The 26107-nt window shown below is 41.9% G+C and overlaps 1 protein-coding gene across 2 annotated transcripts; it reads right to left on the reverse strand.

The window, feature by feature from the left end:
• Window positions 1-25425, reverse strand: LOC129868088 (RNA-binding protein Nova-1-like). Of its 2 annotated transcripts, none has more exons than XM_055941717.1 (4): window positions 24634-25425; window positions 18050-18193; window positions 9810-9976; window positions 1-8554 (listed from the first exon to the last, which is right to left on the reverse strand). In XM_055941717.1, exons 1-4 carry the CDS (start codon window positions 24950-24952, stop codon window positions 7538-7540), a joined length of 1647 nt encoding a protein of 548 aa, XP_055797692.1. In that variant the 5' UTR covers window positions 24953-25425; the 3' UTR covers window positions 1-7537. The 2 variants fall into 2 exon arrangements, with proteins under 2 accessions (XP_055797692.1, XP_055797693.1); XM_055941718.1 differs by lacking the exon at window positions 24634-25425 and adding an exon at window positions 21208-21581.
• Window positions 25426-26107: the final 682 nt, after the last annotated feature.

Consider the following 26107-nt stretch of genomic DNA (forward strand, 5'->3'; position numbering starts at 1 on the left):
TGATGCTAAAATGAACATTTATAATGACTCTTTGTTGCTGTCGCAAAAATAATCTTTAAAAAACAATTCAATATATTAACACTGAAATGCTGACTTCACTGGTAGTCCACGAGTCATCAAACACAACTCACTGATTTTTTTTTTTTTTTACAAACACAATACTACAGTTACATTAAATAGTCATTACCCTTAAATCTATTAATGAATGATGCTCAGATAAACTGATAATAAAAATACACTTTCATTCCCTTTTGATAGTTGCTGTTGTCATTGATCAACAGTGTAATGTTGTAAAAGGAACTGCTTCTGAGATGTTTCACCGAGGAAAGCAGGAAATTGACTGGCAGCATAGAATATAGTGACATGTCAAGTCAAATGTCAAACAATTAAGTGTTTTGGGGGGGATATGGGATTGGGAAGTGAACCATCCCATTGCTACCACAGCTTCAGTGTGTAGGCTGGCTGGCTTTTGGCTCAGTGCCGATTTCATTTGGCACTCGTATTGGCAAATATCTCAATAAAAGGCTCTCACCCGTACTTCACTGACATGGCACAAGGAAAGACAATGTTGCCTTTGTATCTTTAAGATTGAGACTGTCTGTGTAAAGGCATCGAAGCAAAGGCTTCAGTCAAAGGACAAGTGAGGCCTGGACTTTGAAATGGCATCTTCTCTGTCTCAATATAGACACTAGAGTCATTCCAATTGACCCAACTCTTTTTAGTTTAGGATAACATATTACATATGCTGACAGTCCATTTCTTAAGATGGAAAAACAAAAATTGTTTTACAAAATGAAAAACCTAACCCAAAATAATATTTACAATGGAGCCGAAGAGGTGTGCAGGGCATTGTCATGCTTTTTTCAGACAAGATTTGTTAGCTTTCAACCCTGCAGAATTGTCCGGATGACAAGAAAACAAACAAACAATTAAAACCAAATTAAAATTCATACAGTTGTAGTCTCAGAAAATTTTGGCAATAAACCTGGGGTCAAAATAATCCAAACACGCAGATGAGCACGCAAAGGGTGGATAAGGTCAACTTAGTTCATGGGAGGGTCAAAGATAAGAGATGGCGTCGTGGCTGGTTGGTACAAATCCTGTCTTTCTCCCACTATTCAGAGGAATGGGCTCAGAATATTTTTCCATTCAATGGGTGAATACAATGACAGGTGCCAGACACAACAGCACACATAATCATAATGTCATGTAGGCTGAAAAGATGGAGAGAGTTGAGGAGAAGAGGGGGCAAGCAGCCTTAACCGGCTTAGTCCTGTCTGATAGTTCGATAGAATCCCCCTTAGGAAGATCCTGGAGGGTCAGATGCATGTTCAGACTACATCATATTTAAAACAACTGAAGGTTTGGAATGGTGTTGACTTAGTTTGGCACTCAGTAGTGGAGGGGTTAGAAGGGTGGTGGGGGTTAGTAGCAGTGCATGGCAGAAGGAGGAGACAGAAAGTCATAGCATGCAGTGGTAAAGTAGTTTTAGGTTACACCGGGTTCTTACGGGTTGAGTTGTCCAATCCACCAACACTGACAGCGGTATGACCGAGGCAATCGAATTTTGCTGGTGCTGTATTTGTCTCCCATCTAAAATTATAATCAGCAAGACCTTGGGATTGCATTCTGTAACGTAACAAACGTGTACTCTCTGATAACACCACAGAGACATTGTATGAGGTTTACCGTGCTTTCAATGCCAATTTGTTCATAAAAATACTTCCACCCTCTAGACTCCAAGGCAGCAGAATGCAACATGACAAGATGGAACAGCTCCACTCTAAATTCCCTCTCCCTCTTTTAAAGAAGATTCGCTCATTGTGATTTACACAAATATTTTCAAAAGGAAATGGATAAACCATATTATGTGGACTCGGGTGCCACCTTTTCAGAGAAGTCTGATACACAGAGACCCAAAAAGATCAGAAAAAAAACCTCAACAAACTATATCAGAGCAACAGCAAAGAATGACAAAAACGGCTGAACGTTAACATGGTTTGCTTTGTTTCACATACAATAACAGGAGATGGAATTTTGTAAAAAGGTATGACCCATTGATCAGTAAAGTGCATTTATGCAACACCAAACAAACAGGACAATGTTGACAGCGGATCGGAAGTGTCGTTAAAACATATCTGGGTTATGACTATGGCCTACCCGACTATAGCTGAAATTGGTTCTTGACATAATATGTTAACTCTACATGTAGTTGAAATTCCAGCCCTGAATTCACATTAAAAGACTGATAAACATTCAACTGAAAAAATGAGCAAATGGGATTACATTCATAGATTAGATTTGGGCATTCAAACTGTGGTACAAAAAATCTTTAAAAAATATTACACAGGTTTTGTGAGGTTTAACCTGATTTAAAAAATACCTGGTATTCTAGAAAGCAAAACTCAAGAATAACACTGAATAACATTTTCGCGTTTGCTTGTTTCACATTTGTAATACTCCTTATGGTACCTTAAGAAAACAAAACCTGGTCTGTTAGAATATAAAGAGATGGACTGTATGAGAATTTGATCTGAAATGTGTTGTATTTGGGCCAACATGAAAATAATGGGCTCCCTCCCAACTTACGACATGAAACAACATTTTAAAAATGAGGTGATTTTAACTTAAGTGTTCTACAACTGACTGCATGCAACTTTATGTCTTTGAATGTTGCGAGAAAACCTCACCATTTTTTTTTCATTTAGTTTTTTCCCTCAATTTTTCACTTTGATACCATGCAATAGAAGACGTGCAAAAAGATAACACCTAACTCCACGAAACACATTTTGTCTGATTGTTAATGACTATGTTATGAATGCTTATAACATGTTATGCTTAGTCCATGCTGGCCTATAGAGACATTTGTGAAAAACAGCAGTGCTTAAGCCACAGGTCAAACGAACACACAGGGGATGCATGGAGTGTAAAACAACATGGATCCATAAAAATCACAATCTTTATCTCTTACTCTATGTTGCTATGGGGTAAAACAATGCACAAAATAGTTATTTGTCCATTATTTTCCTAAGTAATGTATATGATAATCTTTTCTTAACTGAAAAACATTGTTTGATTGGCACTTGATCAGCACTTCTAAACAAGTTATTGATATCTAACATTTGATCGCACATCTACAATTTCAGAAGCTGCAGAGGTCTAGTTTGGCACAGGTACAATTATTACTGTTACTATCTTACCAATACTGTATAGTATTCTATACACCTCGTTTTACGCCCCTGTCTTTTAGAGCATGTTTCTTATCAACAGACCAGACATATTTTCAACTAAAATATTTTTATATTTTACTTATCAAATAGCAGCATTTTCATAACTTACAAAAAGTACATGTAAACCTATTCATTCAAAATCTTAGTAATTTCAAAGGTTCATACAATAGACATAATAAAAACACAAAACAGGACAACATGCTACTATATTGCTTCCAATATTCTTTAAATTTTTCTTACGGTCAAATTAAATCATCAATAACAGAAATATGGACGCCACCTGTCGATGAAGAGTCATCGTAATGCACAAACAAATCGCAAAGCTAATCTTAATCAGGGTTAGTTGGCACTCTTCATCATCCACACAAAGATAACATAGAGTTTCACATTGTATCGACGACGCTGGACTGCATTTGGACTACAAACTAGAATAGCTACAATTAAGTACATATAGATCATGTTGACATGACATATTCCACAGAAATGAATTTCTAGTCATTTTTCAGATAAGAGGATATGCATAAAGGATGTCACTGTTTCAGCATGAGGTCACGAACGAGTTCCCACCTTTCTCTCTCTCATTTACTTTTTAAAAAATAAACTCCTGCTTTCTTTTGTTATGAGGATGAAATAGAAGCTCTGTTTAGTCAACCAACAGACATTTTCTCATTCAACCAAGATTCGCCTTCCTATTTTGCTTTCCCTTCCCCTAGAAGGTCATAGATCACTGTGTAAGCCTGTCTAAATCCTACTTGTTCTTCTTTTAGTGGGGAATTTGATACCGAAGTTTGAACCAATGTTGCTGGTTGGTCTTGTGGGTTGTCACAGTTTGGAGGCAGGTGTTATCTGTGCATTTTTGACTGGTGAACTCTATGGGCTGTGAAAATATTTGCATACCCTATGACCTATAGTGCATAACTCCTATCAATCACTTGGGCACTCCCCGCAACTCCCAGACGTCAGCGCCTATGAGTAGACAAGACAGAAAGAAGGAGAGAGTGGGAGCAGTGCAGAGGAGAGAGAAAAGGTCATCTCTATATAGGAGGACTTTAAAATAGACCAAAAAGAGCATATGTAGGGTGGGGAAATGTCTAAAGAAAGAGGAGGAAAAGTAATGAATGGAGAGAGAGGAGTTGGTACAATGTACAGATCAGACAGCTCTGGAGTAGTCTCTCTCTAAACCAAGCGTAGTTGCATTGCTTCTATTATTAAATCCACCTTGATTTGTGCTTGTATTTTAAAATCAGCATTAAAATGTGAAGTTGGGGCTAATATTTGAAGGTTTTGAACCCCACAGGTGAAAGAAGTTACAGATATTTTAACTGGAGTGCCATTTCATTTCAAGTAACTAGTGTACCGTTGACTACTGTTAAAAGTCACAGCACAACCCGTCAGAAATACAATGAAAGGGAAACGTGTATTCAGTGAGTCAAGGTAATGGGACTCGTGGCTGGTGCCATGCCATGCGGAACGCTCAAACATAGAGTTGTTAGTAAGGTGGGGTAAAGGTAAATTCTTCCTCAAGAAGAAGACTTGTCATTTCACTGAAAAGGGAGTGCTGCTGTTTCTTTCTCTGACACTATCGTTCCCGGTCCTGTATTATTGGAAGCCGATCCCAGAGCTCTGGTTACATAAGTCTATGGATACAATTGTGAAATGGAAAAGAGGGTCAGAATATGATTCAGGGACTGCTATGCAGGAAAAGAAATGTCATAGGAGTCATTTGGGTTAATAAAAGGGTCAATGCTATCCGGGATCCTTGGGATGTCCCTACCCTAAACCGTACACTTACCTTAACCATTTTGCATTTCAACTTCAATGGGGTAAAGACATGCCAAGGATCACGGATAGCACGGACCTTAATAAAAGACAATATGGTTGACTGATGACTCTGGACTGATCAGTAGAAAAAACGTCCATTAGCAGCTCTCTGTTGTGCAATATTATTGGTAAACTAAAATATCTCCAAGACATCACATTATGGATGTTCTTGTGGAGATGTTCCTTATCTCGCTGCTCAGCTGGTTTTGCTCTAGAACAGGGATGGGCAACTCCAGTTCTCTGGGGCCTGATTGGTGTCACACTCTTGTCCCAGCTAACACACCTGACTCCAATAATCATGATCTTCAGTTTACAATGTAATTAGTTTTATCAGCTGTGTTTGCTGGGGATGGGGAAGAAGCGTAACACCACTCCGGCCCCCGAGGACTGGAGTGGCCCATCCCTGCTCTAGAACAAGCGATGCAAGTGCACCAGCTGTAGGCCTACATCCTGGATAAGTACTTCAAAATATGATCCCTTGGCTCAAGAAGGGACAGACACACTTTGCGTTGTGTCTTTGTTGTGTCTCACAGTGCAGTCATAAGAGACCCAGTGTACTCGGATGAAAACCAATGGATAGCAGCGCAGAAGCAAGCAAGGTTAATCGTTGTGTTTGAGAATGTTCTAGAAGACAATTACCCTCCCTGCGTTTTTGCCAAACAATTATCCTTACAGAATGTCAGATAAATGTTTGGGCAACGCATTATGCACTACTGCCAATGTCAGCTAGTGTCAATGTCTGCTTTAGGCAAGATAACAGGTTGGACTAACCACCTGCATAAACTGTTTGACTCCATATTGGTATTGACTCTGGTTGAGAAAAATGGTTCACAGAAAACTCCAAATGTGTTTCATGGTGAGTCCATTTCTTTCTCATTAGTGTCTCTCTTGACTACCAGCCATCCTGATATAAAGCAAATTGTCTCCTCGCTCACAGATAACATTCAATACTGCTTTTCTTAACAAGACTGCTTTGTAGTGCTTCGTTCCCTTCGGGACTCTTCCGGTTAGATTCTTCAATTGAAAAGGTAATGTAAGATATCTCAAGCTGTGTATAGTGCTGTCTTCCCTCTCGGGTATGATGCGCCGTCCCATGGGGGCTTATTCAAATTTCTACATAGGAGCATGTCCCAAGGCGCAATATCGGCTGGCGAACTCAAAGTACAGGGCTAATTCATGACAATAGGATTAAAAAAATGTTTTACCAGTAACTACGTTATTGGGATCTAAACTGTCCATGGTGGCACAAGATACAGTTTGCCATGGCAGCTGAAGGAGAACTAGCGGGGTCAAATATTAAGACTGACCTGCAACATAGCATGAAATCCAGTCTTTGCTTACATAAAGGCAGAACTAGATCCCATAAACTACAGATAAGTGAACAATGCTTGGCATCTTACAATCAAGGAGAGGGAGAGCAATCTCTAAAGGGATTTTCAATTTAGGTGATACAGGTAATATAGGCCTAGCTATCTGTAGTTATGTTTTCGTAGCACCAAAAGTGGTGTGTATGTGGGTGGCGGTAAACATGTATGAATGTGTGTCTGTTCCTGTGTATGTGTACATTCCTGCGTGTCTCCTCTATCCTCTCACATTGAACATTTGACCCCTGATCTACACTAGTTACTGTGCAGTTCTGGGTTAAAACTATACATATCTGTCACTGTAACTCAACATTTGATCCTCGTTAATAACAAAATAACAATAATAATGTCTTTACATTCATATCAACCCGAATTCACAGGTTTAAATAATCTATATGTGTTTGAATGAGACCATATTTCAATAAATAATTGATGAAAATAAAAAGGATAACAACCGAATTGTTAAAACCTCAATTTTGATATGAACCATACAGTGGCATGTCATTAATATTCTGATATCCATTAAGAATTTAGATTAAAATGGTTGCCTAATGGTCTTGGATGACCTCTGGTGCTCGTCATTTTACCTCTCTCATGTAAACAAGGCCTTTTGCTTTCTTCACATGGAGCGATGTTAACATCAAAGCAAAAAGGCATGAGCAAAACGCTATCTCTGCTCTTTAAGCCTGTCCGGAACCTCAACTCACCGGGAGCGGAGATCTACAACTGAAGCTGAAAAATCAACACAGCCAAAGAAAAGAAAAACGGAAGAGAACGAAACCCAAAACAAACCCAGCTGTGAGGTTTTTGAAGGGGGTGAAATCGTGTGGACTCACCCCTGACTCTGCTGCTTAGCAGTGGACCAGTTCAGCTTTACTCGTCATCAAAAGGACTCGACACCACTTTTAAAAAACATCACAAACTCAGTCCTAAAAACACAATCACATATCACACACACGTATCCTGGTTTTCTCTCTGCCTCACCTCCTTCTTTGTCACCTTCTCTTTTTAATACTGAAATATTGAATGGATATTTGGACGTTTTTTCCCCTCTCCGTGACCCTTGATTCCCTTTCTTTTCTCTGTCTCCATCTTTCCTTTATTACATCCTTTTTTCCCCATTTAGCCCACCTTCTGTGGGTTGGTGGCACGCACACCCTGCTCATACGTGATCCTCTGGCTGATCAGATACTGGGCGGCTTGCGTTGCCGCGGGTGACCCTGTTATGGTAACTTTACGGTTCCGCGTGCCGGGGATGAACTCTCCCTTTTTGGAGATCTGGATGCGAGCGCCCGTCAGCTCCTGGTACTCAACCAGCGTTTTCCCGCCTTTCCCCAGGATGGCGCCCACCAGATTCTCGGGCACAGCAATCTCCACCACGTCCTTGGCCCCTTCTCCCAGCTTCTCTGCGGCCAGCAGGGAGGAAGCCATCAGTGGGGACGAGGCATTCAGGTAGCCGTTGGAGGCCCCCGCGGCAGCGGCCAGCGAGCCCAGGGAGAAGCCCCCCAGGCCAACAGCAGGATGGCCGGAGCCGGAGGCATCGCTGGCATAGGAGGCCAGGAGGTTAGCGGCGGCAGCAGCAGCTGGGTTAGCACTAGCAGCCACGGCGGCCAGGACCCCGGAGGCAGCGGCGGGGTTGAGGCCCAGTCCCAGGGTGTTGGTGTTGTAGCCATAGCTGGCCAGTGTGTTGAGGGCCGAGGTGATGGCCAGCAGGTCATTGCCAGAGAAGCTGGACATGGTTCCCGGGAAGCCGCCCATTCCTGCCAGGCCGGCCTGGCCTAGAAGGCTGGAGGCAGTGGCGGCAGCCGCAGCGGCGTTGGGAAGGACCTCAGCCGAGTTGGCGTAGGGGGAACCGGTGGGGTTGGAGTTGGCCACGGGGCCCGAAATGTTGGAGTAGCTGATGTTGAGGCAGCTGCTGCTCTGAGGGTCCTCCTGGATCTTCTGGACAATGATCTCCACAGCTTTGCGGTTCTGCTCGGGCTCCCCGCTGATCGTGACCACGCGCTCCTGCAGGTTGATGCCTTCGGGCTTCTGGGACAGCTGGACCCAGGCACCCGACTGCTCCATCACCGCCTTGACTGTGGCCCCGCCCTTACCGATGATCAGACCAGCCGTGCTGTTGGGCACTATTAACTTAGCCTGCAGAGGAATAGTGGGAGCCAGAGAGAAGGAGGAAGGGAGGGAGAGAGGCAGAAAGAGAGATTGAAAAGTAGGAAAGAGAGAGAGAGAACGAGAGAAAGATATCGCTCACTGAGTCATTCTACTATCCCAGCCCTCTGCTTTACTCAGCGATGTGTTAATCCCAGGGGTTAAGGCTGCAGCTGCCATCCAGCTCTGTGGCACTGTGGCGGACCTAGCGAGCAGGCGGCCGGTAAAAATAACCCCATGCCCTCACATTTTCCTGACCCTGCCAGGGCTCAGGTTGTGTGGCAGATGCCCCTGTGAGACAAAGTGTGACTGTGTTCTTGCCATGTGCTGACCGCGTGCCCTTATGACTCTGCAGGTCTACACTATTGACATGTCAGACAGATCATCGTAGGTAGGGAGGTAACATGCTTTGATCGGTCGTATTCTATATCTGATAGGTCATTGTCCACGCCATGGTTATGTTAAGTATGGTGGTCGGTCATACCCTGACTACACAGCTCGCGCACGCATTGCAAAATACATTTGGAAATCTATATTATTGCGCGCACACCCACACTGCTCGCACACGTCAACGAGCGTCTGCGTTGCCAAGGGCTAAAATAGAAGTCAGTTCTATTTGTGACGCAGATCACGCTGCAAGTCCTGCCTCTCCCATCTCCTCATTGGTCTATAGAAGCAGATAACCAATGAGGAGATAGCATGTGGGTATCTGCTTCTATAAACCAATGAGGAGATGGCACGTGGGTATACCCACGTGGGTGATTGAAAGATTAACTGTGTTGTCGGTCGTCGTGGTAATACTATGAAAGTTTAGATGCCAATCACCATATAAATTCAAAGAAGAAAAAGCCTGGAAGGAGGAGAGATTACTAGAAATGATTTGGTTGACCATTTTATGTGTGGATTAATTGTCGGAGTATAGAACCTTGAGCATTTCAGGTAAAATAACAACTCAATGTTTATATTCCAGGACAAATTAGCTAGCAACAGCAAGCTAGCTAAATAGGACAAATTAGCTAGCAAGTGCAAGCTAGCTAGCTAGCTAAATTGCCATAAATGTTTAATGCTTTTCGACCTGTCCCCAAACGAATGTAATTGGTTCAGAGTTTGTTTTGATATTTTAACCTGCGTGTCGTGATCGTGTTTGGTGTGGGGGGACAAAATAAATGTATGCACGATGTCGCGCGTGCGCAGCCGGTTTGGGTTCCGTGTCAGGGTTGGCTGACTGTAATGGACCGTGTCTCACCTGTTTGACGCGATCGGGGTTGACAGTGGTCTGTGGTTGCAGTATGCTGACAGGCTCTGTTTTCTGGGCGCTCTGGGGCATCTCGCGGACTTTCTCCGCGATGAAGCTGTGGACGCCATTTAGCGCCTCGACCGTACCCTGTATCAGACACACCCGCTCTGTGGTTCCTGTGGGGATAGAACAAAAAAGAAACATCACAGTGTATCAGTACTACCCACATGAAAAAAATACTACAGTTTACTATAGAATACTACAATACTAAATCATTCTATAGTAAACTCTAGTATACTGTAGAATACTATACTACACACTGTAGTATACCTCAATAATGTGTATTTTTTTCTTTAGATATTTTTTTCCTAGTTTTATTAGTCGTATGTATGGGATACGCATGTTATACGCATGGTATAAATCGTCCAAGGAAATGCTTACTAACACTTTCTGTAGAATGTTGTAGTATACAGTATACAACAGACCACAAAAACATTACAGTAAATACTTAATTTGCATATACCCTGCCAATTCCCCTCCCATTTATCCCAATTTGTGTCACCCATAAGTGAGAAACTGACATGCCAAGGATCGACCATATATTGTGTTCCCTACAAGTTATAGAAAAGAGTAAAAGCTCTAAACTGTCGGATTTGACTCCAGTCTTACCAACCTACAGTTTATGGAAAATGTGATTTCCTCAAAGACAAAGCCCTCATTGCTATGTCAAATATAATACATTTTAAAAAACACTATAGTAACGTCACGAAAACCCTAGAGTAAATACTAGAGTATATGACAGTCCACAAAAACACTACAATAAATACGACATTATTATTACTCTGCGTTGCGTCGTGCCAAAGAACAGCCTTTAGCCGTGGTATATTGGCCATATACCACACCTCCTAGGGCCTTATTGCTTAAGTATACTATAGTCCGCAAAAACACTACAGTAATTACTAGTATATACTACAATTTTTTTCTTACAACAGTATTTATACTTAAGTAAGCTGTAAATACTACAGGGTACAACAGTCATGTCCACAAAACTACAGTAAATACAGTAAAGTCTGTAAAAACACTACAGTGAAAACTATAGTATATAACTATAGAATACTATTGACTTTTTTAAGGGTAGGTAGTTTCTATCCTAGCGGTTAAGAGCGTTGGGCCAGTAACCGAAAGGTTGAGCAGGCAAGGAATCTCTGAGTCGGCAAGGTGGAAAAATCAGCCGTTCTGCCCTTGAGCAAGGCAGTTAACCCCCAACAACAACTGCTCCCCGGGTGCCGTGGATGTCGATTAAGGCAGCCACCACACCTCTCAGATTCAGAGGGGTTGGGCTAAATGTGGAAGACACATTTGGGTTGAAAGCATTCAGTTGTGCAACTACTTCGGCATCACAGTCTTGTGAGAACGTAGATTATTGTGCCTTGGGGTCAGCGTCTGCTGTGGCTGTAGCATATCACTTACAAGAGGCTTCCTTGTTCAATTTAACGAACAGGATTTCTTGGATGAAACATGTTTTGCCAAGGACAAAAAGTATTAAAATAAAAAATAAATAAATAAAAATTGTTGCAAAGCAACCCCATTTATAACTGAATAGCTACTTATGCAGTGACTATTTGCAGAAAAAAAATATGCTTGAGTTTTGATAAGTTTCTTTATGCAGTGGTGTTAACTGCCAACCTATTCAATAATACTCCCCCCCATATAGGAGCTCAAAAACAGAGCAGCTGAAAGAGAAGCTCGGGTAACAAACCACTGGGGGGACAAAGGATTCCTCCTAAATGATGTAACTCTTCCAGGGCCCTGAAATTCTGGGCCTGTCCTCGCCCCCCTACCTCCTCCATAGACTCCACACATCCTTCCCTCATTGAGGCATCTTTCTACACCCCCTTTGTCGGCCCTACCGGAATTCTGTTGCCATGGTTAAGGAGCTGCGCCGTAGGAACAGGTGATGCAATCGCATGTCCTTTCTACAGCCTGCATCTTCTCTTCCTTTGACTGTTTATCTTTCTCTCTCTCTCTCTTACTCCCCTTGTCTGCCTTGCTCTCTTTCTTTCATTCCTTTGCACATTTAAATACTTCTATACCCACATTATTCATTCAATCTCACAACACCAGCCTTACAATAAACACTACATTGTGTTATGTCTATCAAAACACAAATACAAATTAATTGATCGAATCGTGAAATGACAGCAATCTGATCAAATCCAACAAGTGAAACATTTCTTCAATGCTAGTGACAACTAAGAGTCATCGAAACTTTTTAACTCAGGGGAGTACCCTCCTATAAGGAAGACCTGCTGATTGAGACTGGTCTGTTAGTTTTGTGGGCGACACTGCTCCACTCAAGCCAGCCCGAGTATTTGTGTTCCTTTTAATGTGATTCCATCTCCTCTTACAGGATTGGGTGACACACATCTGCCCCTAGAAGCACCTGTTGACATTCAGGAAATATCCATCAAGAGTTATCAAAACACACAGCCCACAAAGTCTGGGGACGGTCCAGGATCTCACTCGAACTCAATCCAACTCCGAACCCTGACTGGTCGCCACTGTTCCCATCTTAGAGTCCAGAGCAAAGACATTCAACTTTATTGGCTTTTACTAGTTATGTTATGTAGTATGGACAGAGTATAGTCCGTATGGAGCTACTACTGTAAGTTGCATTGTGCGTTTATGTATACCTGTGCCTCAAAGTGCTGTCATGCATTCAAGACTGAGACTGATTAAGAACTGCAATTGTTTCTGTCCAGGCAATTTGGGTGGGATTGAGGTTCTCTGGGAGCTTGGTTTACTTGACAGCGTTATTAGGAGCAGCTATAATGTAGGTTCTGATGTGTGTAATACAAATTTTAATAACAGTCTGTTTAATCTTAGAGGGAATTCTGGCACACCAGGCAGCAGTTCCTGAGGCAGAATGAAGAAGGACCTTGATTCTGTAGTCCAGTTGCGTCAGTCCAAAGCCTTACCCTGCAGATCTTTAACTGCAGAGGGCTATAAAGTGGTAACAACCATCTTTATTTCACTCTGAATACTAAAAGCCTGTCTTCAAAACATTTCAATGAGGTTACTTAATTTTGTAACCTGCTTTTTGATGGAACTACCTCACAAAATGGACTGACTTGGTGTAGTTTTTCAGGGTGAGGTCAGTCTATGTTTTTCAGCTAATCGAAAACTCCTATGGTATATTGCATCATATCAATTTTATCTGTTCATGCAGCACAGTGTGTAACTTTATATGCTAGCTGGGCTGATGGCCAGCTGCACAAAGCAGGGAGTCTGGATTTTTGGTTGTAAGATCTTTGCACCCTTACCAGGGACTCTCAGCTTCCTTTGCAGCTGCTGTGAACAGTGTGTGTACGTGACTGTGTACACACGTGTGTGTACAGTATGAGTGAACAGTATGTTGTTTACATACTGGTGAAGGGTAATTTTGTCATGTAAGGTATCAGTAAGGATGAGATCGGATCACAAAAAGGAGTCTGGGGCTATTTTTTACTATCCAAACAAAACTCTGTAGAGACAGCATGATGCCATCTAATCTGGATCAAACTTCCAAACTTTTAAGAACAAATGCTATGAGAAAAACCGACTCGGGAGAGAGGGGAGGAGGAAACTTGGCGTAGTGAGAGAGCATCTTGAGGACAGCTGGAGAGAGAGAGGTTATTTCTGGGCCTGCCCTCCTGTCCCCTCCCCTCACACACAATCGTGCATCATCCACACCCTTCACTATCTCCAGTCATCTATCTCAGGGCGCCACAGCAGGGCCTAGTCGTACAGATCCCATTCCCATCGAGGCCTTACCCCATTCATGATTTCATGTCTTACACTGGCGGATGGGAGACGGGAGGTGCTGGGATTGTTCTAACCGCGGCTATCACTATTGAGCGGATTGCTAGGGGAAATAGCTCTGTCTGTCTGTCTCCTCGTTGTGCTGTAGGAAGGGTAAGCCAAGGCAGCTGCAGTGTTACAGGTTAAGAGGTGATCTGTGCGTATTGGTATTAACATGACATGTCAACACAGTCCTCTCATAGCTGAACACAGAATGGAGATAGAAGGAAAAGTCATTGCAATGGTATAGCCTACCCTTTTCATTAAAAACAAATGTTAGATCAAATATTGTGGCCTAATTTACGATGTGTTTGCAATTAGTTCAGTAGGGAATAAATCACAAAAGGTAGAACAAAAATTAAGGTTATAGACTTGCGGTAACAAAAAATGTTGTAAAAATTACATTCAATTGATTAGCTTTGTTTGTTGTCTTTTAATTCCTTAGGAAAATAACAGGTGTAAACTTTGTACAGGTGCAAATGCCTCGAATATTGAAGTTTCTGGAAGAGAAATTCTGGACTATTGTGTGAGATGGTGTAGTAGTTTAATTTCACTTTGGAGGGCCCTAGCAGCACCCAATCAAATCACTGCCAGTACCATCTCCCTGAACTCCTCACTCATCGCAATAATGAGGAGGGGGAGGGGCAGAGCAGGTGGTGCCCCAATGACCCATCCACCACTCAGAGAGAGGAGGAGGATATAAAAGCACAACTGCTTCAATGTGTGTTTTCTAGGTAGACAAAGAAAGTAGTGCTGATACATTATATGCAACAGTAAGCCATTACTAGAGTTCATTTTCAGCGTGTCATGGTTACCATCGATTAATCCAGTTTTTCAGATATTGCAGAAGTGGGGGAGGGCAAGGGACAGGAGATTGTCTAAGAAATGGATACCCAAAAAATTACATTTTATTGTACTTCTATTCTTTGACAAGGTTCATTCATCTTTGCCAATGTTTAGTCAGTGTGCAGTATATCACACCTTCCGTTTAGCAGAAAATAGGCCATATTTGAGCCATATTGCCTTTTTGTTTTCAGCAGGAAGTTTAATCCTTATTTTCTACATGTAGCTCATCTATAATTGGTCGCTTGAGGCAATCACATAATTTAGTATAAGCCATATATTGTAAAAAGGAACAAAAGCCAGTACATTAATTTCTTTCCATTTATGCATCTGTATGGTACAGAAATGTGTTCAGTTTAACAATACCACAGTCCATTGCCTATGTGTTGAAAATAGGCGATCAGTACAAAAGAAATATGATCATTTGGTTCAATTAGTTATTACAAAAGAGATCTGGACTTAATCAAAAGTAAGCCTCTGAACACCTGTTATTTTTCAGCAGGTTGAAGCTTCCTTAACCATGAAGGACAAACGCAGATACTTTTCTGTGGCTCGGGCATTTCTCTTCCGAGGACAAGATGCTTCAGCACCAACCAGAGAGTGCAGTGACCTCCATCAGTGTGGGGTCATTGGGGAAAACATGAGCATTTCTTTTCCATGTTGACATGTTTTTTAACAAGGCCCTATTGGGCGACTAGTGCTTTCAGTGTACCTTACATGTCCTTGACATTAGACAATGTGCTCTCTCCATCTTGGAGTAAAATGGCAGCCAGGCAGCTAAGAGGGAAATTGATTAAATGCGGTCATTGCATAGTAGCAGAATGAAGAATGATAGTACTTCTGGGGAATACAGACTTTACACAGAAATGGGATCAGCTCCCTGCTAAGAGCGCAGCCAAACTGAAAGAGAAATTGCTTGCATCTTTAAATGATACTCCTGCGTCAATAGCAGCTGTATCATCTGCATGGGTCTTTTGTCTGGGTACAAATACTGTGCATTTGGAGGGTTGGATCAAACTGGTTGGGTACCTCAGTTGGAATTCAAACTGCAGCATAACCAACGAATAACAGTCTTCTACTGAACTTGGATTCAGAGAGTGCCATGGGTTTGGTGCTCTTACTTGTGTGTAAGCCTTTTAGGGCTGTCCCCAACAACAACAAATATTGTGGCTCTACCGAGAGTTGTCTTTCGACCAATATATTGTTCAAAATGTTAAAACATGTATTTTTCCCATATAAAGACACACCCTGTGTGTTTTAATAAAATAAACTATATGAACTGAGCTTGTCTGATGATTTAAAGCTCACTGTTTGATGAAATAATTTAGACACACATGACTAAAGGGATCCGACCGCAATTGATTTGATTGCGCTGGGCCAGGCTCAGACAGCAAGTGCCTGTGTGACTAGCACCCGTTGTCTCTCTCCTCCCTGCTGCAGTGACCACCACAAAAAATCAACTGTGTTTATCGCGCTGTCCGTGTTGCTGAAGCTGCAACATAATTACAGCCATTTCTGACTGAAAAGTTCTGCTACCAAAATCCTTACTTTGTTTAGGAAAAACATTCCATATTCTCTCAACCCTTGCTCTCTTTACGTGACACATGTATGCATCAATGCACGTGACCAATGGGGCCTGACCTTTAGCATATCATGATCACATCAATAAATTGTTTATAAACTCTTAACACGTGACAGCAAAATGGATGCAGAGGACGTGAAAAAGAAACTAAAAAACAGAGGAATGTTTTACTGGTTGCTCAGGAAGGAAATGGGAAGTCAGTTGTGTGGGGGACATTTGACTTAGTTGTGGAAACTACTAGAGATCAAGGAAAATAAGGAAGGTAAGGAGCAAGTTCTGCGTGCATATTATGTGTGCCAAACAGGTGCTGTTAGATTACAATATTATTTTTTTCTGACTATTTGGAACAGTGTAAACAACACTAAATACATTATAAGCTTACCTTTTTTGTAAAGACTTTATTACAGGCAAGACTAAAAACAGTCCCATGCATTTGTGAATGCAATTGCCAACGTGGAACGGTTTATTTATAGTTTAGGCTAATTATTCAATGCTCCCTTTGTTATTTCATTTTAAAACTAAAATGCTTGATTGCATTTCAAATCATGAATGACTCGTATGCTGTGTGATGACATTAACTAATTAATGATTGGTTGATACAGTAGCCTGTATCAACCAAGACAACTTTCTCGGTTTAGCTGTCTTAATACAGTAACTTCCCTAGGCCTATATGTGAATATATATATATATTCACATACAGGCCTAAGGAAGTTACGGTATTAAGACAGCTAAACATGATGCGCTCTTAGGCCTAAAGCTCGATGATGGTTATACAAGGCTGCTATGCTAAGCCTACTAATGATAATGACATGACTAATTATTATAATGATGATAATAATAATAATTGTAATAATAACAATAAGGAGATAAGGAAAAGGTGGGTATAGGAGCGAGAGGCTGCTCTAACAAAAAAAAGTGTAAACCCTTTATTACAGCATAACAAAGATTAAAAACAGACGAATTTGTGAAATTGCTTTATCTGACATGTTGTGGTTGAATGAGGCTTGGAGCTCACAGAATCAGTACGCTATTAAACAAACACTCAAATAGGCAACAGAAGCAGGATCTGTCTTATTTCTGTAGAAAAATATGGATGATTTATAAAGCCAGGCACATTCAACAGTTAGGCTATTGATTATAGACCTAATTAAGATGGGGTTTCCTCTCTCCTTACTTTTCTTAGACAATTAAGTCAAGGGCTGTTTCCTTATCCCCTGACTCCGCTGGTGCCTCCGCGGCATTGTTCTCGACACCAATATACTGGATAACTTTGCTATTATGCACATAGCAACATGGTCGAGGAAAAGGCGCCAACAACAGCAGACTGATGTTTAAGAACCACAGACCGCAACGCGGGAGAAAGCGCATTTGTTATAAAATGATATTATTTTTCTTAGTGTTGCACCATTGTTCTTACATAATATAGCCATACACAATTTCAGTAGTACGTCTTACAGTGATGGACTGTGCCATCCCCCACGGCCTCCACAATGGATTAGTCCACTGAGACAGGTGCGACTCAGACAGGTGTCTTGGCCTCCCGGGTGGCGCAGTGGTCTAGGGCACTGCATCGCAGTGCTAGCTGCGCCACCAGAGTCTCTGGGTTCACGCCCAGGCTCTGTCGCAGCCGGCCGCAACCGGGAGGTCCGTGGGGCGACGCACAATTGGCATAGCGTCGTCCGGGTTAGGGAGGGTTTGGCCGGTAGGGATATCCTTGTCTCAGTATGTAAAATGTAATAAAATGTATGCACTCTACTGTAAGTCGCTCTGGATAAGAGCGTCTGCTAAATGACTAAAATGTAAATGTAAAAAAATTGTGCACCATGAAAAGAACTCAAAGATTTGTGACTGACTGTTCGACTAAAGAAATCTCAGTCAACCAACAGCCTATCGACCAAACAATCGACCAGTCAACTAAATGGGGTCAGCCCTAAAGCCTTTACATTTGGACAATGTGATCATGGACAAAGTAAGGTCCACTTACCTGGGTAGAAGTCTTTGGATTTGGACAGCTTGATGGTGGCGCCCGTCTCTTTCTGCAGCTGTACGATGGTCTGGCCACCCTTGCCAATTATAGAGCCGGCCGCATAGCTGGGGATCAGCACCTTCAGGAAGTACTCACCCTCCTCTGTAGGGACAGAGACAAACAGACAGGAGGTCAGAGCTAGTAAAGAGGCTCTAGTCTACACACATTATATACACCATACTGAAAGTAACCCATTCACCTCAGTCGATACACGCCTGCAGCACAGAGTAGACAACAATTCACTTTCACAATGTATCGCTTCTGGGTCCATTCAATCATTCACAATAGGAACATGTACGTTTCAGATGCATACACTTGAATAGGTAGCTAGCCACATATCTTCTTGTCAGACTGGCTTTGGTAGGTAGGAATCTAGAGGAGGGGTTTTCATTTCGGAGTGTGATTCTTTTGTATCCTCTAGTCCCACATTTCATCAGAGTTTGGTGACACGTTCTGTATTCTGTCCCAGATTTCCTGTTGAGTAAATGCTGACCTCTTTTCTAGTTTGCAGAGGTCTAATTTTAAATGTTTTCAAGGAGTTTTAGTATCCTTTATCAGAATCTTCGGACAAAATATCTAATTTGCGGTCCAATTCAAGCCAACTCCTACATAATGTTAGCAATCCAAGAGACAAAGGAGAACATAAACAACATCAGAATAATGTGAAAATTATAGAATGTAATAACATTACTCTGAATTTTACTCACACAGGACTATGTCAAAACACTTAAATCATATGCTTGCAGTGCATGAAATCCAACCCAGTGATCCTGAGTAATGAATGTTAGGGATGCAAGCTTAAGGGACTGAAATCCCTCAGATTTGATCAAACTGGTTACTTCCAAGAAGACAAACTCAATATCCTCCCATTTAAAAGGGGGTTCAGTGGCTTACAGCACTGTCTTGTATCAGTCAGTGATTGATATCGTGTTTGCTGAAAGAATTGACGGACCAAACCTTTTGTTCTTCAACCTTTTAATTCAGAATGTTCCCCTCCATACACGTAATGGCTAATCAAAAAGGCTTACTGTAACCATCACCCAGGTGAGCACTAGCAGTGTGTGTCAATCCAAACAAGTCCAGATTGGGAAGGCTAAATTCAGACAAGAGCAATCAACCTAATGTTGGGATTGGACACAGTGCCAATTACTGTGAATACCAACCCAAAGATGGTGGATAAATGAAGATGTCTCACTCAGGCAGTTTACCATTGGAAAAAATGGTCACAGTACCGGTCTGCTTAAGGGGTAGCTCTCCCATAGACACCAATGCGATAGCAGCTGGGTTTGGTCCGTTTAGTTCATTGACTGTAGGCCTATATTAACCAGAATAAATGAGCAACTGGGATGACTCACATCCTCTTCCATCTCTATACCAACCAACACCTGGTTGTGCTATTCCAGACATAAGTAATCAACAGGGGAGACAGACATGTGACCTATGTATGAACCTGTGGGCACAATAAGTACCCAATCACCCCTGAAATCAATTAGATAATAGTAGCCTACATCATTCTTCACATATCTGTGCTGGTATGACCCAAAAATGATCTAATATGTTTTTTTCAGATATCTATTATTTTTAACATACGTTTTTCAATGAATGACGTCACTTTGGGACCTCTTCAATGCCTCAACCAGCAACAAGGGTGACGTCACTCTGTCAAGAAGGCACGTTCAAAGAACTGTTCATATATGCATACAAACGTGTTTCCAATACAGACCAGCACAAAAGTATAATGACGATATCACAACATTGTTGTTAGTTTTAGGGGTGATTTTGGGTGCCAACACCAAGATGCGTGTTTGCCTGTGTCGTCGTTGTATAGCTTCATGCAGGGGGATGGGTCTGCAGGCTTGTCCAGGGAAGATGGATGGATAGAGCTCTGCACACATCGATGTCACTGTTCTAAGACTGACCTTCTGTTTGCCTCCAAAATGGGATCATTAGATCCTGATCATAAGGAAGGTGGCACTGTGACATCCCGGGATTTCAGTCCCTCTACGTGTCAGCTCTCTACTGATTCTTTAACATGCCCCTCATGTTCCATTTGGGTCTCTCAATACAGTCATGACATGTTGATTTCTCAAATCCATAGTCAATTAGATTTCATTCTGTTACCTCGGACACACTACTAGAACTACTAGAACCAACATCTACATTCAACATGTCTAGTCCGTCAACACATCTATATTGTAAATCACACTGATGAATGATTTAGCCTTTCTGAGAACATCTGCCATTCCTTTATCAATCAGAGAGAAACCATTATGACGGCATTACACTCTTGACACAAACCATATCATTAGCCAAGGCCCTTTTTCTGCTTGGATTTCTGCTTTCTACTCATCTTCCCCTTTCAGAGAAACATGATGATAGATGACCTTGATGAAAAAGTAAAGACCATTGCTCAGACATTGACATTGTCTTCATGGAGCTACAGGCTCTTTTTTACTGTCAGTCAGAGAACAAATGTTACTACATCTCTCTACACAGGGCAAACTGAACAATATGAATGGAACAGTGGAAATGCCCTCTATTAGACCTGTGTTGGCAGGAGTGTACAAGTCCCCGTTTCTATGTGTCTTAAAACCAGGGTGAACCCAGCATGGGAGAGCATACCATTGAGATTCCCTCCATTGCCCTCACAGCAGCGTTTTGTCATTAGTCAATAATTAATTCCGTCCTAGTGTCTGAAAAATCACAGTAACAGGTTTCAATGGTGTCATGTGGTAGAGTAAACATGGCAATCTGTTGCTGCAATCCGCCAGGGGAATGGGAGCAGTATGGGGCATGTTGGGGAGCTAACGTTAAGCCAATTGAGGGTGTTGAGTTCAAACCCATGCATCTAATACTGGGGGGACAGCTTGGAGACACAGACAACGATCCAAACGTGTTTAGTGAAGTCACTCAACGGGGGTGGGCCCCCACCCCCCCACTACCCCTCCAAATACCCACTCTGCATGTCAATGGACCAACCTGCCGCTAACAGGCAGCAAGGACGATGGAACAAAACGGGCAATAATGAGCAGATGAGATTTCAGGTAATCAAATATAAAGAGTTGAGTGTGATAAATGAATTCAACAAGTCATAACAAAAACAGTTTGACTCTTACCCATTCTGAGATCTGCTGGTAAAATCCTCTGTCAGATCGCCATCAATGCCGCGGTACAAACTCTTAAGGGTACCTTAACGTTAGGCTAGTCATAGGTGAAATGGTGGCGTTGAGGAATGCGGCCAATCAACCTTTTTCACCGAGGTCTAATACATCAGTGGGTTAAAAAAAATGATTTCACCGCAACATCCAAGCCATGCTTGCAGCTGGCTAGAGCCTCAATTGTCTAAGAAAATGCTAATGCAGGCTCTCAGTGTTTTCAGTGAAAGACGCCACGCATTGTTCAAGCCTGCACCGGTTTGAAGGGGGGGGTCTTCCCTGCCGCATCACCCTTTTCACTGCTCTCATCCATATTCATCGAGTGGCCCGTCCGTCTGCAGCAGCGTGGACGACTGACAACTCGTCTGGCCAATGGGCAGCCTCCTCCCCCAGCACGTCATGCCCCCACCCCCCAATGCCTGTCCCAAAAAAATCAGATTTTCTCCCCCAGTCCGCCTCTATTGACGCAGCACTATAAAGCGTAGCGGCCCATTCAATTTATTTTTCCGTTGAAAATTACAAAAGTGAAACAGGTAGTGGGGTTGGTTTGTGCGTTTCATGGGAGAGAGCGTGGGGTTACCTTGAGTGATGATTGAAAAGGTGTGTGGATGCAGTGAGTGGATGATGGAGGTGGAGGAGGAGAGGAGTGATCTGAGAGTGTGCTCTGTACAACCCCTCTCCAATTCTCCAATCTCTCCCACCCCTCTTCCCTCAGACGGCCATGTTTGAGCGGGGGGGCTCATCAACCACTGCAAATGGCAGTGCCGCAGAATGGTCTAGGTGGGGGGAGGAGGGCGACGAAGCCAATCACTACGTCTATAAATCGTATAGACTATAGAGAGCAGTATCCTATGTGTGTGTGTGTGTGTGGGTGGGGGGGGTGGCTCCGCTCAGTAGTAATTTCCAGGGAACCTCTAGAAATACTAGTATGATTTGCCTAGCCACTTTGTTCATTTTCTAGATACATTTCCAATGTCTTTAAATCATAGAGCAAACTGGGGTAATAACTGAGGCAGATAAACATCTTTGTGACCGTCTTCCAGTAAATGATACCAATAAACCATTAATTGTGTCACCAGGATTCACTGGTGTGGCTACATAAGCATTGTCTCTGTAGGCTCCCCCCTCTCTCCCTCTGCCACCTGGCAAATTCATAGTCCGCTCACGTCACATTGCTCTGCAAGGGCACCTGTGTCCTTCTCTCCCCCAAAAAACCCAGCTCACATTCCTCTGCCAACCTTTCCATTAGCAACATTACCATATCATACCTAATCCAGGACATGGGTAATTACAGGCTAAATTAGCATGAGCGATGAATGAAAAATGTTAGTTTTGAGGAGAGGGGTGTTGCTGATTTTAAAAAAGGAAAAAGAAATAGGCTACCTCCTCAAGTTAAGCAGTAATTCTCCAGCAATCCTAAATGCACAATAAGCACACAGCAGTAAAGTCTCCAGCATCTTAATCCTTTTTTATGGTAACTGGCAGTCATGTTAATGATCAACAAGAATGATGTGATAAATATCAGATACAATGTGTAATGTAATGACCAAGATGGCTGAGAATCATCAAGAAAAAAACGTATTACGTTTATCTATTAAATAGCCTAAATGACATGAAACCTGATGATAATACAACCAAGATCACATTAACCTTAAAACTCGATATACATTCTGACTGTTCTATGGATAATGGAAAAATGCAATGTGGACATTTTGTTTTATAAATTCTAATTAAACTTAATCCCGCGATTACATTTTATTTTTACAGATTGACATTATTGGTTGTAAGATATTACATTATTGGTGCCTTACACGGTAACATCCAAAGATAGCCTACCAATTGGCTTTGTCTACCCCAGCTGGTGAAAAGTAAACAGCCTATTCTCTGCAGACATACTGTACTATTACCATATTATTCCAACTAATGGAATAAGTGGTCCCTGTGTGCTGGTCTAGAATAACCCTTTCTATAGGCTACCTCATACATTCATTATAAAAAAATGGGGGGGGGGGGGGGGGGGGGGGACTTGCCTAAACAAGGAGTAATGTTTTTGCCGTCACCAACAGCATCATCCTCAATGATATTACTGAAATGTCACTAGTGTTTTAGATGAGTCATATTGCAAACGTGTGAGCAACACATTGCAGGCTATCTATTTCGGGTTTGCTATTTGTTTTACCCCTGAACAAAGATTCAAATTAATGCTTTAAATGCTGTATCAACATGCTGCAATCACATAATTTTGTGTTTTCACAAGAAAACACAAAAGTGTGTTTGAAATGTTATCGATCAGTTCCGTTTGTTTTTCCATCCTCTATGTGGTTGTCTACCAGTTTACGACTACGTAGGTAACCTATTTTAGCGTGTAGCCGATAAGTGAATTACATTGGGTGCTCTGGGGTGTAAAGATTTCATTGTGTTCTACTGAGTGGTTGGTAAATTGTGTTAGTTTTATTGAGACTATTTCTGCAGAAACAAACCGTGGCTTTCTAAGTAACTGGCTATGACAGGAACATAATGTATTAGAAGTTGTTGTTCACTGATAGTCAATTGTGACAGTTTCAAATTATGGATGTTCACAGATCACATTTCTAAAGAAAAACATTTCAATTATTTTCCTTAGTGGTATTTTTTCTGAAGTGAACTATCAGCGACCATCTCATTTACTATGTTTCTGAGGTCCCATGAGTCTGCAACATAAATGTTCCACTCAATAGAAAATGTCATAACGAATCTCCAGATGTGCAACATGAAGGGGTGACTGGGTTCAAACCTGACAGGTTCCAAATGGGTCACTGTATTTTATGTAATTATGTAAGTAGCGAGACCAATAGCTAGGCTACAATAAGTATTTATATACATTGATGCAATGTGCTTTGAAACTTAAGTCAGAGCATGCTTGCGAAACATAGGCTACAAAGTTGTATAATCTTATGCATTCAAACATTGGGATCCTATAAATACATGGTATGACATCTGATTGACATACTAGAAAATAGTTGCCATCGATAAGCAGTTTCTAAGTTCTCTGTCAAATGTAATGGGCTGATGACATGTTACATTCACTGAGGGCCTTAGAAACTGCTGATCTATGGCAACTATTTTCTACTATGTCAATCAGATGTCATTCCACGTATTTATAGGATCCCAATGTTTGCGACTGGTAGCCTAGCGGTTAAGAGCGTTGGGCCAATAACTGAAATGTCGCTGGTTCAAATCCCTGAGCCAACTAGGTGAAAAATATGTCGATGTGCCCTTGAGCAAGGCACTTAACCCTAATTGATCCTGCACGTTGCTTTGGATAAGAGGGTCTGTGTAGACAGACATAAGTTACTGCTTGATCACGCTGAAGACAATGTAGCCTACGGTGGGTGTGCAATGTCTTACCTCCCGTGTTTGTGCGCTTGGTACAACAGTCCTCCTCCGTCGGAGTTAGTGGTCGTTTACGAGAGTCGGGGGGATCTGACTCCATGTGGGGATGTTGATTGTGATGAAGAGGATTCAAGAATATCCCGTTTTGTTCAACTGCTCCACCGGCCATCATTTTCTGACCAGTTTGTATAGGCCTATTTGCGTTATTCCACAACGCCCTCACCACATTACATGTATGCGAGTTCTCACAAAATGATCCAAGTTTTCCTTCTTGACTTAAAATGTCTCCGATTTCCTCTTTGAGACCACCAAAATGACAGGAAACACAGCGCATTCGGTCCTGCTTGTTCTTCTCGACTCTGCTTGCAGTTGGCTGATAGAGCGTCACAGAAAGCTAAATATAAAAATCCATTGAGCGAAATGCATTCATTAGCCTGTCACTTCATAAGCTTTGTGTTCAGTGGTGGTGTCCCCTTGCCCGTGATTCATTCGCAATAGTCCACCAACGTGCATTAAAATAATGCCGTAAGTCAGTAGTGAGTGATGAACTAGCCTATCAAAAATATAAACATTTTAAAGATTTGCGAAGAATAGCCCAGGAAAAATATATATATTTTTAAGTCATCTTCACGCCATCTTCTGGGATAAACATGTACAGTAAGTCCACGGCAGTTCAGCTGTTGTTATTGTCTTAGAAGTACATGAGGGAAATATTATTTGAAAGCTCTGATGTCGACCACACTGCCGCTGACCGGTGAGATGAAGCAAACGAGACACCAGGGCATCTTCTTCCACCGAAAGGTTGTCAGAAGAGAACACGCTGACGTCACGTGGATCCGCATCCACTTTTTTAGTCCTATGGCCTTTCTGGTCCAAAAAGGCAAGAAGCTTGCAAAATTTGCACATTCAAACAAAATGCAAATATCAGCCAACTGATGCTGCTTTTAATTGATTAAGTTTTAAAAAATCATGCGACTTTGTAAATAGGCCCTAAAGCTACTTATGAATTAGGCTACCCGATAGTGTGATCCTTCTGATAGCCAACTCGCGCATAGGATAAATAAAGCACATTTTGACCTGAAACATGAAAAGTTCACATGGAACACGTTTGACTACTTTCTAACCGGAGTGGAGCAAACACACTTTTACCAACAAAATAGCCGTACCCAAGGTGGTGAAGTTCATCGTGCAGTTTGTCAGGTGCAGGTGAATAAAATATGTACAAATAAAATGGAGGTACGCGTTTGTTCACCCCAGAAATGGACCAAACCACTTTAAATTTACTGTCTTCATACTTTCTTACACCAACTTTCATATACCAAAATGACAGGTGTGAACTTGCATTGAGTTATGAAATAATGTAACTACATACTAGGTATAAGTCAATACAGGATTTAATTAATTTAAGACTAATAGGGATTTTACTTAACCATTTTTTATACGTTGACCCATTCCAGGTGGGTGCATGAAATTCTAGGCCTAGTCATTA

This window comes from Salvelinus fontinalis, chromosome 13 (assembly GCF_029448725.1).
Source record: "Salvelinus fontinalis isolate EN_2023a chromosome 13, ASM2944872v1, whole genome shotgun sequence".
In the NCBI taxonomy this organism is placed as follows: domain Eukaryota; kingdom Metazoa; phylum Chordata; class Actinopteri; order Salmoniformes; family Salmonidae; genus Salvelinus; species Salvelinus fontinalis.

Excerpts from the sequence above, each read along its gene's own strand:
- LOC129868088 (XM_055941717.1), bottom strand. The coding sequence starts at position 24,952 with ATGCGCTGTGTTTCCTGTCATTTTGGTGGTCTCAAAGAGGAAATCGGA. Across the intron at positions 9,977-18,049 it reads ATCCAAAGACTTCTACCCAG|GAACCACAGAGCGGGTGTGT; the intron begins GTAAGTGGACCT and ends CTATCCCCACAG. Across the intron at positions 8,555-9,809 it reads ACCCCGATCGCGTCAAACAG|GCTAAGTTAATAGTGCCCAA; the intron begins GTGAGACACGGT and ends ATTCCTCTGCAG.